At 35.7% G+C, this 12,758-nt stretch overlaps 1 protein-coding gene across 15 annotated transcripts in view; it reads right to left on the bottom strand.

Annotated features, from left to right (window-relative positions):
• The window catches only part of SYNRG (synergin gamma), a 79,830-nt gene that overhangs the window by 46,977 nt on the left and 20,095 nt on the right, over nucleotides 1-12,758 (bottom strand). For 8 of the 15 annotated variants that reach the window (XR_003204296.2, XR_003204297.2, XM_025851179.2 and 5 more), the window contains 6 exons: nucleotides 9,144-9,274; nucleotides 8,252-8,357; nucleotides 7,606-7,717; nucleotides 2,341-2,643; nucleotides 1,200-1,433; nucleotides 199-276 (listed from right to left, as the gene is read on the bottom strand). Coding sequence is in view for 13 of the 15 variants with exons in the window: in XM_025851179.2 (XP_025706964.1) it covers nucleotides 199-276; nucleotides 1,200-1,433; nucleotides 2,341-2,643; nucleotides 7,606-7,717; nucleotides 8,252-8,357; nucleotides 9,144-9,274 (964 nt within the window). In the remaining 2 variants the exon portion in view is untranslated. Of the gene's footprint in view, nucleotides 1-198; nucleotides 277-1,199; nucleotides 1,434-2,340; nucleotides 2,644-7,605; nucleotides 7,718-8,251; nucleotides 8,358-9,143; nucleotides 9,291-12,758 lie in introns of all 15 variants that reach the window. The other 7 variants (XM_025851186.2, XM_025851188.2, XM_025851187.2 and 4 more) reach the window with 4 other exon arrangements.

The following is a 12,758-nucleotide window of genomic DNA, read 5'->3' as shown; positions in this document are numbered from 1 at the left end:
TATTTCACATATAAGGCTGTCTTTAGAAATATCAGATCTTTTAAATTTTCTGTACTCTTTCAGAAAAAAATAAACAAGAAAAAAGTTAAAATTCCTTCTGCATATTTTGTAACCACAACAGTAGATATTCACAACTCTGTTTTCAACACTTTAAGTGAAAGATCCAGACGGGAATCCTGGACAAAGCAGCTTTTTTACCTGGAACCAAACTCTCATTGTAAATCCAAGGAGGCATTCTGGGCTGAACAGGATCCTGTGAGGGAAATACTCCCACACCTAGGAGATAAGAAACATTATTTAATGTACATAACGGTCCATGCAGATGATGGGGAAATTGCACTGAGCCACCCTTTTTTATAAGAAGAGCGCTGGCTGAAGATACTAAAAAAAAGTCACCAATACAATTACAAGATTTGGTTTCTAAACAACTCTGTACATTAACTATGTCATAAAGAGAAAGCGAAAACAACTAAGATGTACCAAATCAATATTCTGAATCACATAAGGCTTGCAGCATTTCACATGTATTACAAATTAAAGGAGAAAACATGACGGCCAGTGGTTTAAAAATTACACATGTAAAAAAAATGTAATTGGCTCAAGCTTTCCTTGCAGCTTTTAATAATATTTCTTTGCAAAGTCTAATTTTTTTTTAACCCAAATATGACACTGCTGCCTTAGATATATGGGATTTTTTATTTTTATTTTGTTCAGAAAAAAATCCTCCAAAAGTTTGTCTCCTAGGCCACACAGATTCTAATTTATCTCTGCAAGCTGAGTTTATAAAAACTTGGATCTTTTAGGCAGCAGTGTGTATGATTTATTTCAGAAAAACAAAACTATTTCTCATTGGTGACTTTTCCAGTTAAATTTTCACTTTCAACCTTATGGAAGAACAGAAAGTGTAAGAGGGGAGAAAGAATTTTTATAAAATAAAAAGAAAAGAAATTTAAAATCAGGAATGATTCTGATTTAAAAAACTGGTTATCAGAAAATTTTTAAAAGGAATAACTGTGCTGAAAGAATTCAGAGCAAAATCATAGGGGTTAATTGGAGAAAGGAATGCATTAAAAATATTTTAAGCAAAATACTGATTAGCAAAATGAAGCAGCATTCATTTGAAGATTAATGCTTAAGGTGTTAGCATTGGAGCGACATTTGGTTAAATAAACTTTTTGCTGAGTATTTCATGAGCTCACCACTCTCTTCAATGGTCAGGTTTTGGTCTGAAGTCTTTTCTGCCTCTGCAGTGGTGGTACCACTTACACGTCCATCTATAGCACCCCCGTTTTTGGTCGTTAAACTGGGATGGTTCTTACTGGAACCTGGGCCTAGGGCTTTGTGCCCAACTTCAGAGGTATTTAATTTAATTTGTTCCTGCCCAGACGTACTTATATCACAAGATACTAGGAGCTTCTCCTCCAAGGAAGGGCCTAAACAAACAGCATGAAGGGTTATTTGTATAAAATTGCAAATTTCTGATTTTTTTTCCAATTATCCATTTCCATCCCCAGATTCTCAAGGGTAGGCCCTGCCACACATAATGTAAATTTTGAAATAATCCAGTCACTACATACTTGTATAGGACCTGAAAGACTTTAGAGGTTGTAGAGAACTTAAACATCATTATCTACTTTGGTTCTCAAGAATTCTATGAGCCAGCAGGTAGAATGGTATAGTGGAAGGAGTGCTACCTTAGAAATCTGACGACCTCCACAAGATAGAGACACTTCTACTCACTGCTGGGGAGGCCCTTGGCCAGTCACACACCCATCTGTGGGTGTGTTTCTACATCTGTCAACTGGGGAAGTTTGGACTAAGTACATGTTTGCTAGGATCTATGTCTCAAGAATGAAGGTGTAACTGTCCCCCCCTCCCATCTTTTCACAAGTGCTAAACTAAGGTACAGTTTAAAGATCCGTCCAAGGACACACTGACAATAAATGGAGAACCCGGGCTTCTGCCCCCCAAGTGCTCTACCACGGAACCAGAGAGAGCACTTTCTAAAGCAGCTTTTCTTGACTCATTACTCTGAACAAAATATTGGTGATTTTCTCAAACAAGAGTACTCTGTAGAAATCAGTTTGTTTTTAAAGTTTGAAGGTGGTTTAAATAGCTCTAATTTAGGAACAAAAGTTTTAAATCATTTTTCTGGAATGGAAGGCCCCCAGAATTAAAAAATCTAGATTCTTATTTGGGTGAATTTCAAGAGTAGTCATATATTCAGGTACATTTTTTTTTTCTTTTTTACCAACAACAGTGTATTATTCTATTTATATAAGAGAAATAAATTATCCAAGATTATCTTAAGAATGCTTTCATTAATATTCTAGGAGTTACCTGCTTTCTGTATATTGTATGAGGCTGCAGCAGTAGAGAAAGAAGGAATTTGCCCAGGGACACCATGTAAGGCAAAAGACACTGGAATCTGACCTGGAGGGGGAGGCTGTGCTCCAGCCTTCTGTGTATGCAACTGGCCAAGTGGGGTGGTGGGATGGAAAGACTGAAAAGGCTGGGAAGTGGAAGAAGGACCACAGGTGGGCACTTCAACAGGCCCCTGCATAAAGTCACTGAATTCTTCTTCATCAAGAAAGGCAGATGATGGGGAGACAGTTTTAGTAGAATGAGATGATGTGGAATAATCTGCAAAATGGAAAATGGCAATGAAACACTCAGAAATGAAAATCAGCAAGGAAAAAAGAAATTAAGATGTAGTGCAATTCCAAAAGAATATACTGAAACATAAATAGCAGAGGTGAACAAGAACTAACATGCAATGAGAGTCAAATGGAATTATGAAATGAATGAAAAACACTTTGATGTCTATTTACACACAATTTTTTTTCTTTTCAAAAAGTTTTATAGTTATTTTACATTTTGTTCAAAAACAAGAAAATTTAAACTCAAAATTTCCTTCCTTCTTTTATTAGGTTCATACCAGTTTTTTTCCCTGAGACCACTAGTAATTTACATCAAAGTGGTGATTACTTTTGACACCCAAGTCATCTGTTTGGATTATATCCTCTCAAACCAGTATGTACCACATATTAGAAAACCTACCTCCATGCTGCTGAATACATTTTGGACAGATACATACTCTGATGATTAAATTTCATTATGCCAGTTAGAAACAATGCATGATACATACTTGTCATTTTCAATATATCATGCCTAATCCATACAGTTTGCATACATAGTTCACATCAGTAAAGCTACCACTTGAGGAATGAAAATTACAAAAGAACATTAAACCAAATACCAAGGTGGTATTGTAAAAAGCATAAAAATTGGGACACCATAAAGTGCTAAGTCAAACAATGCAACAATTTAAGAAAGTAAACGCTGACTGAGGACTATGTTTAAAAGACCTTTGCCTCTAAAGTCTATACACATCACTGCAGCTCTTTACTGTTAAATGTGAGATTTACTTATGTAATAAGCCTTCTCTATAGGAACTTCATTTAATAATATTATTTTTGCTTCTTCACATTCTTTTCTCAAAATCCACAAAATTTATTTTAAATAAATCAACTTTTAAATACTACAGTCACACACAGATACACAGATAAAGGCAACATCATCCCTGACTATCTCCATCTCTGTCCCTCCATCGTCCGCAGCCAGCTTCAAACTGGACCATGTGCCTCTCAATCTGCCTTTTTTGTTGTTGTTCAGGTATGGCTAACACATATAGTTTCAGGTGTACAACACAGTGATTCGATAATAGTATATACACCATGAGATGATCACCACAATAAGTCTCATTACCATTTGTTACCATAGTTACAAAAAAATTTTTTTCCCTCATAATGAGAACTTTAAGCTAACTTTCAAATATGCACTACAAAATTACTGACTATAGTCCTCATGCTGTACATTACAACCCCATGACTTATTTATAACTGGAAGTTTGAGCCTCTTGAGCACCTTCACCCATTTCACCCACCTCCCACCCCCTACTTTCCTCTGTCAACTACCGTTCTGTTCTCCTTCCTCCGTTTTTCAGATTCCACATACAAGTAAAATCATATGGTTTGTCTTTCTCTGACTTATTTCACTTAGCCTAATACACTCAAGATCCATCCACATTGTTTTTTTTTTTTTTAAAAGATTTTATTTATTCATTTGAGACACAGAGATACAGAGAGAGAAAGCATGAGCAGGGAGAGAGGCAGAGGGAGAAGCAGGCTCCCCGCTGAGCCAGGAGCCCGATGTGGGGCTCGATCCCATGACCCTGGGATCATGACCTGAGCCGAAGGCAGACGCTTAACCATCTGAGCCACCCAGGCACCCCAAGATCCATCCACATTGTTGCCAATGGCAAGATTCTATTCTTTTTTATGGCTGAGTAGCATTCTGTTGTATACATACACTATATCTTCTTTACCAATTCATCCATCAATGTACACTTAGGTTGCTTCCATGCCTTGGCTATTGTAAATAATGCTGCAATGAATATGGGGTGTATATATTTTTTTGAGTTAGTGTTCTTATTTTCTTTGGATAAATACACAGTAGTGGAATTGCTGATCATATGGTAGCTCTATTTTTAATTTTTTGAGGAACCTTCACACTGTTTTGCACAGTGGCTGCACCAACCTACATTCCCACCAACAATGCATGAGGGTTCTCTTTCCTCCACATCCTTGCCAACACTTATTGTTTGTCTTTTTGGTGACAGTCATTCTAACAGGTATGAGGTGGTATCTCATTGTAGTTTGCAATGCGATTTGCATTTCCCTAAAGATTAGTGATGCTGAGCATCTTTTCATGTGCCTGTTGACCATCTGTATGTCTTCTCTGTCAAAATGTCTATCCAGATCCTCTGCCCATTTTTTTCATCAGATTTTTTTTTTTTTTTTTTTTTTTTTTGCTATTCAGTTGTAGGAGTTCTTTGTCTATTTTGGATATCAGCACTTATGGATATATGATTTGCAAATATTTTCTCCCATGCAGTTGGTTGCCTTTTTATTTTGTCGATGGCTTCCTCTGCTATGCAGAAACTTTTTAGTTTGATGTTGTTCCACTTCTTTATTTTTGCTTTTGTTGCCTTTGATTTTGGAATCAGATCCAAAAAAATCACTGGCAAAATCAGTGTCAAAAGCTTACCACCTATGTTTTCTTCTAAGGGTATTATGGTTTCAGGTCTTACATTCAAGTCTTTAATCCATTTTGAGTTAATTTTTGTGTATGGTATAAGATAGTAATCTAGTTTTATTCTTTTGCATGTGGCTGTTCAGTTTTCCCAACACCATTTATTGAACAGACTGTCCTTTCCCCATTGTGTATTCTTGCTTCCTTTGTCATAAATTGACCATATATGTTTGGATTTATTTCTGGACTCTCTATTCTGTTCCACTGATCTATGTTTCTGTTTCTATGCCAGTATCATATTGTTTTGATTACTACAGCTTTGTGATATACTTTGAAATGAAGGTACGTCATGATTAGTCTTCTTTCTTAAGACTGCTTTGGCTATTTGAGGTCTTTTGTGGTTCTATACAAATTTTAGGATTGTTCTATTTCTGTAAAAAAATGCCACTGGAATTTTGATAGGAATTGCACTGAAATCTGTAGGTTGCTTTGGGTAACATGGACATTTTAATAATACTCATTTTTTCAATCCATGAGCACAAAGTATCTTTGCTTTTTTGTGTGTCTTCTTCAATTACTTTCATCAATGTCTTAAAGTTTTCAGTATACAGGTCTTTCATCTTGGTTAAATTTATTCCTAGGTTTTTTATTCTATTTGATGCAAGTGTAAATGAAACTGTTTTCTTAATTTTTCTGATAGTTTGCTGTTAGTGTACAGAAGTGCAACAGATTTTTACATATTGACTTTGTACTCTATAAGTTCACTGAATTCATTTACTAGTTCTACCATTTTTTTGGTGGTCTTTAGGGTTTTCTACACGTAAACCTTCTTCACATTTTTAACTACTTTTAATTGCTTTAACATTTACTAAAGTCTAATGCCACAGGAGCAGTCTTTTTAAAAAAGGCTCTCATCTGAAAAATGGGGACACCACATGCTTCTCTTTGGGACACTTCTCCTTTGGATTCATAAAATAGAATCTTCAATGCTTCCAGGTTTTATGAAAGATGCAAAAATGAATATCCAAAACTGTCTTAATTAATTTTGTTAAAAAAAAAAGCCATGACCCAGTGAATTCCCACCCCTCCTAAAAATGGTTATGAGAGTGTGGATTTAAGTTCTCAATTTGGGTTCTCAGACCAGCACTGGTAGAAAACAGTAATAATGGAAAACGGAGAGCTACTATGAGAATTTTTTAAATGGACCCTAAATGTTTACCAGCAATAAGGCGGCAAATGCTAAACCAATGTTTCTTTGCATTTGACTAGAATTATGTTAATCTATGTGATATGTATGTTTGGCTTATAAACTCTCACAGTGATATATATGATTAAGAAGTATAAAATTATGTGATAGTTTGTATATTCCACATTTTAAGGTAAACAGTCAGTGGGGGCAGGAGGATTAATAGATGCCTTTGGTGGGTAAAAGGCTGAAACTCTTTTTATGTACTTTAGGCCTAGGTATAAGTCCCTAACTGGAGAAGCTCTGAAAACTTCTTGGGCTTGCTTCAAAAAATGTTTTTTTTGGGTAAGTATAAAGCAGTTAACTAGAAACAGCTACCTGCATGCATGTTGACAGAATTCATGAGACCACTTAAACATCAAAACAATTTATTAACAATGAGATTGATAAACTACACCTAGTTGTCCAAAGAGGGCATTTGTCCAAAAAGGTTTGCCCTAACAATGACCATTCATCTCTGCCTTCTTCTAAGTTCCACGCAGGGTCCAGTTTCAAGCATTCCAGTATCTATTTTTCAATTACTTCCTGAGTGGTTATTTAGCTTATAATTTTCATTTTTATTTATGTTTTTCCCTTCTGAACTCAATCTGACAGCTATATCCATTCTCTTTTCAAGCTTGCTATATATTTTACTTTGGGGAACATTTGGAATGAGAATCTGAGTATATAATCTAACAAGCGAATTTAATAGGCCAGAATTAAAGCTGTCCCAGAAAGTCAAGAACTGGTAACTGTGCCAATATTAGATTATTCCCTACTGATATCACCTATAAAAGGTACAAGAGTCTAAGATAAAATTTATCAATTTTATGCCAGCAGTAATATATGCCAGCAGAAAAGAGTACTTGGTTGGCTGAATGATTCACCAACTCTTCACCTATTAATGAAATGTTATTCTTAACCCCTTATAAATTTTATTTTATTTTATTTTATTTTAATTTTATTTATTTATTTGAGAGAGAGAGAGAATGAGAGATAGAGAGCACAAGAGGGAAGAGGGTCAGAGGGAGAAGCAGACTCCCCACTGAGCGGGGAGCCCGATGCGGGACTCGATCCCGGGACTCCAGGATCATGACCTGAGCCGAAGGCAGTCGCTTAACCAACTGAGCCACCCAGGCGCCCACCCCTTATAAATTTTAAAACATCCAAATCTTTACTCAGCTTGAAGGATGAAATGAGCACTGACTCTCCACACACACATAATGGTCAATTAAACACACAGGAAATCACCTTCCAATGAAAGAAAAATTTTAAATTAAAATTACCTGGTTTCTTAGGGTGTGATGCTGGAGTAGGGTGCATCTTAGCATCTCTGGAAAATCCATCCAAGTTTCCTTTTATGGCTTCCAAAGCATCATCTCTACTCTTCTCTCCTGTCTAAGAGACAACAGATATATGGATATATCTTCACTTATGGTTTACTTTATCCTAGATCCTCCCAAATTAAAAGTATAGATATTGGTCTGTTTTCAATATTTTTACCACATCCTTCAGATAGGGAATTCTCCAAGTCAGAAAAACACTGATAAGTGTATACGTATACCAAAGGCATAAAATGACACTCTATAAAACACAAAAATATTAAAGGGTTCATTTATAAATACTTCAGGACACAAATGATATTAAGTATCCTATATTAATTAGCATTAAAACCAATTATTAATCTTCCCAAGAAAGGATCACAAACATACCAATGGTATTAAAAAAGAGTTGAAAAAATGATGGTTGATATCTCATTCCGTTCAATAATACAGTGTCTTACAGGAAAAGAAGAATTCTTCACTTTTAGACTCACACCCAAATGAATCAACCACAGCCTGAGCTTGGGCTGGTGCCCAAGTGACAGAATCCACTGAATGAGTGAGAGGCACATGCAGGGTGTATGTGGGCTGTGGTGGTGGAATATATTACCTTAGGTTTCACGCTACTCAGAAGTCTGAGCTTTTGCTTCTGCTCTTCAAACTGGCGTCTTTTTCTTTCTTCTTCTAAGAGCTTCTGTTGCTGTTCAAATCGTTTTCTGAAGGAAAAACAATCTAGTAAAGAACTATCTTCAGAGATTATCAACTGTGTTATATTCATATTTCTAATAGTTTCAGCAATATCACCTTACACTTCTAGAACTAAAAACCTCACTGCTAATTATATCTGATTTTTTTATGACAATACTATTTCCCCATTAATTCCAAAATAAATGAAATGAGTCAACTGTGTTATATTCATACTTCTAATAGTTTTGGCAATTATCACCTTACATTTCTAGAACTAAAAACCTCACTGCTAATTAGATCTAATTTTCTTATGACAATACTATTTCCTCATTAATTTCAAAATATATGAAACGAGTCCAAAAAAAGATTTACCTAAATTATACACATGAATTTACTTCTTGTCTAATTTGCAAGAGAAAAAGACAATCTTTTGCATTCAAAAATAATCCCAAAAAACAAAGGTAGACAAAAAGGAAACTCTGACTTGGGAAGACAGTGTTGTACAGGAGAAAGAGCAATGTTTGGGGGCATCAGGAGGCCTACATTTGGGTCCAGGCTTTGCTAGTAACTGTGTGACCTGGACTGACAAGTCACTTCATCCTCTGAACCGCACTTTCCCAAATGTAAAATTACAGGGTTGAAGTAGAGGATCCGTAAGGTCCATTCTTGCTTAAAACTTATATATAATAATGTATTGCAAGTATCTTAAAGGCAACACGACTGTACTGGCTTCAAATCTGCATTAAAAAACATTTGACCATTCTTAAAATAGCAGCTATCATGTGTCTTTATGCTTGACTCCTGAGGTCTCTTACTGCTGCTCTTCAGCAAACTGCTTCTGCATGTCTGGAGTGTACTGTGGGCCCGGAGGACGCATTCCCAGGAAAGGTGTTTGTCCCAGGTAAGGCATTCCTGGTGCTGGCATTGGACCCATTGGTATCCCTGCCTGAAAGAAACAAAGGCTTAAAAAACAAAATTCCTCCTTTTATTATTTTTTTAATTTTTAAAAAACATTTTATTTATTTATTTGAGAGACAGAGAGAGCACAAGACGGGGGAGGGTCAGAGGGAGAAGCAGACTCCCCAATGAGCAGGGAGCCCGATGCGGACTCGATCCTGGGACTCCAGGATCGTGACCCGAGCCAAAGGCAGCCACTTAACCAACTGAGCCACCCAGGCACCCCACAATTCCTCCTTTTAATTGTTACAAAGAAAAAATATGACTTCCATAAATTCTTAATATATTAATGAACTATATGATGATTTTTTAAAATAATAGAGTAAAAAAATAAAGGCTAAAAATGGAAATCTCCCCTTACTATCTCACCTCTTTCATTTCCTTGTCTTAGAGGTGACCACTGCTAACAGTCTGAGGGCGTGTGTGCATGGAAGCACACACGGGGTATATGCTGGTGAGCTCGCTAACCCATACTCCTTGAAAAGAGGTATCATATCTTACATGTCTTTGTATTTCCAGCAACAGATTAGAGCCTGGCATATGGTAGTTAATCCAAAAATGAGATTAAACATGCTTTTCCAATAAGTATGATAGGATAATGAATATTTTGATGTTTATTATCACAGACATGATATCCAAACTTTTACAGAAAGTAAAATGTATTTAATCAGCAATAAATGATATAGCAACACCACAGTATAAAGTTTACTCAAGCGCCCAGAAGTAAGAATAGTATTACACAATAGATAATCACAAAATCTAATGTTAATAATGATGAGGAGGACACTGATAATGATGATAATGGCTAATTTACACTGAGTGGAAATTCTACTCCTCAGCCTTCTCCCTGAAAGGCTTCCCTTCTGTTCCCTAACTGAAACCTGGTTGTCCCCAAAAGCGCTCTCTCATCTGGAGACTGCTGCTTCTCTTCCACATTTCCTGCAAAGAAGGGGAATATTCCTCCTTGCTTCTTCTAAACCTTTTATCCTCTCTCTTCCTTCAAAAACCTGAATACATGCATCCAGCTACTTCAGTTGCCCAAATTGCCTAGTCCATTATTCCAGGATGGCTACTTTCAGTTATAGAGGATGAAGGATGTGTTTGTAATGAAGTGTAACTCCCCTAACCTTATACAAACTTGGTTAATGTAAACTACCAAATTTAAATTACTTTAAGGTAAAGATTAGATTCACACTCTGGGAATTAATATAGTCAGATTTTTATCACTTCTTTTTTCTTTTCTTTTTCTTTTTTTTTTTAAGATTTTTTACTTTTTAAGTAATCTCTATACCCAAGAGGCTGGAACTCACAACCCCAAGATCAAGTCACATGCTCCACTGACTGAGCCAGCCACGTGCCCCTCAGCAATTCATTTTTAATGAAGTTTGTTTTTTTAACAAGAATAAGATCCATTACTATTATAATAGTAATAATAATAACTAATAATAACTATTATTCTCATTTTACAGATGAGGAAATTAAAGTACAAAATATTTAACGACCTTACTTATTGCTGGTAAGTGGCAGAACCAGTATTAGAACCAGGCAACGTCTGAAAGTCCATGTTCTCCACCATTAGGCCATGCTGCCTCTCCAATTACCAACAATTACCACAGATTTAGACTTAAAAACAATTTTAATGTGTTCTGTTGTGTGTCTATTCATATGCTCAGTCATATACCTGCTTAATGAATAGCAGCAGCTTGGGAGGCTTATGAATGGTTTTAGGACCTTAGAAGGGGAATTACAAATAATTCATATTGCTTAATTACTAACACTTTCTATTCTAAATCTTGGGTGGGGGTGGCAATGTATACTTACTTTTAGTCATAGTGTGGTTCTCTTGCTGCTAAAAATTAGCACTGTAGTCCTAGGATTACATTTATTTTTTTCCAGCTCTATTTAAATATAATAACTTAATCAATTCCCTATTTTTTTCCAGCTTTACTCAGATATAGCTGACATAACACTGTAATTCTAAGGTATGCAACCTGTTGATGTGATACATATTGCAAAATGATTACTAACACAGCATTAACACTTCCATCATGTCACATAATCACCATTTCTTTCTTGTGGTGAGGGATTAAGTTCCTTTTTAAATTTACTTAGTTTACCCGAGGCACATAAAATGCAAAAAAACCCACTCAACTCATATAGGCCAAAAGACCAGATATTCCACAAAAAATAATAAAGAATGAAAGAAGGAGGGGCACCTGAGTGGCTTAGTCATTAAGCGTCTGCCTTCAGCTCAGGTCATGATCCCGAGGTCCTGAGATCGAGCCCCAAGTCAGGCTCCCTGCTCAGCAGGAAGCCTGCTTCTCCCTCTCCCACTCCCCCTGCTTGTGTTCTCTCTCGCTTGCTGTGTCTCTCTCTCTGTGTCAAAATAAATAAATAAAATCTTAAAAAAAAAATGAAAGAAGGAAAGGCATTATTATGCACATTGCCTTCCTATTTACAAAATTCTGTTCTTCAAGAAGAATCAAACTTGCTAAATGATATTTTGCCTTTCTCCTACTACTGAAAAGTTAGTTTATACACTTTTACAGTTTTTTAATACATTCTTTTGAAATCTAGATACACCAAAAGGTTAAAAAATACTAATCTTTAGTTATATACTGGGTGGATGACTTGACAAAAGAAATAACTCAGAAATCTGAGATATATCCCATAAACTGCTAAAAACACTAAAGATAAAGAAGTTCACTCCCTAGATGACGAATACTGAAGGCTACTAAAGATTTGAGTAACTGGAGAGATACGACAGACTAAAAAAGTAAAAATATCAATTTCAATCAAAATCCCAACAAATTTTACATGGAATTTGACAAGCTTATCTTAAAATTTATACTGAAGAGGAAAGAATCATGAAGAGCTAAAATTCTTTAAAAGAAGAACTAAGAAGATCACACTAGCAGATATCAAGGCTTATCTTAGGCTAGAAAAATTAGGAGACTAAGATAGTTACTGATGCAGGGATAGACAGAAATAGCAATGGGATAAACAGAAGAGCTCAGAAACTAATCCAAAGCATATAAAGAAATTAGATAGTATAGGAGTAATCTTAGAAATCAATGAGCAAAGAACAGGATATTGATAAATGATTTGGAGACAACTGGCTACTCAAATGGAAAATAATAAAATTAGAACTTCAGACTCACACTGATACCAAAGAACAATTCCAGATAGGTTTAATAAGAAAATATAGGAGAATAACATTATGATCTCAGAGTAGGACTATGTCTGAGACACAAAACTCAAAACCATAAAAGAAATTATTTATCCATCTGACTTAACTTTTACAACACAGGACACCACCACCAAAATTAAAAGACAAATCGAAGTTTAGGAGGAGATACTGGCAACACAAATAACCACAAAGGCAAGACTCCAGAATATACAATGAACTCTTAGAAATCAATAACACTGGAACAAATAGCAAAAAATTGGAGCAACTTAAATGTCCATCAACA

This window comes from Callorhinus ursinus, unplaced genomic scaffold (genome assembly GCF_003265705.2).
Source record: "Callorhinus ursinus isolate GAN/ISIS: 27379988/994484 unplaced genomic scaffold, GSC_fseal_2.0 scaffold34, whole genome shotgun sequence".
Classification (NCBI taxonomy): Eukaryota; Metazoa; Chordata; class Mammalia; order Carnivora; family Otariidae; genus Callorhinus; species Callorhinus ursinus.
Note: the sequence above shows the minus strand (reverse complement) of the source record. Positions and strands in the feature narration are given on the sequence as shown.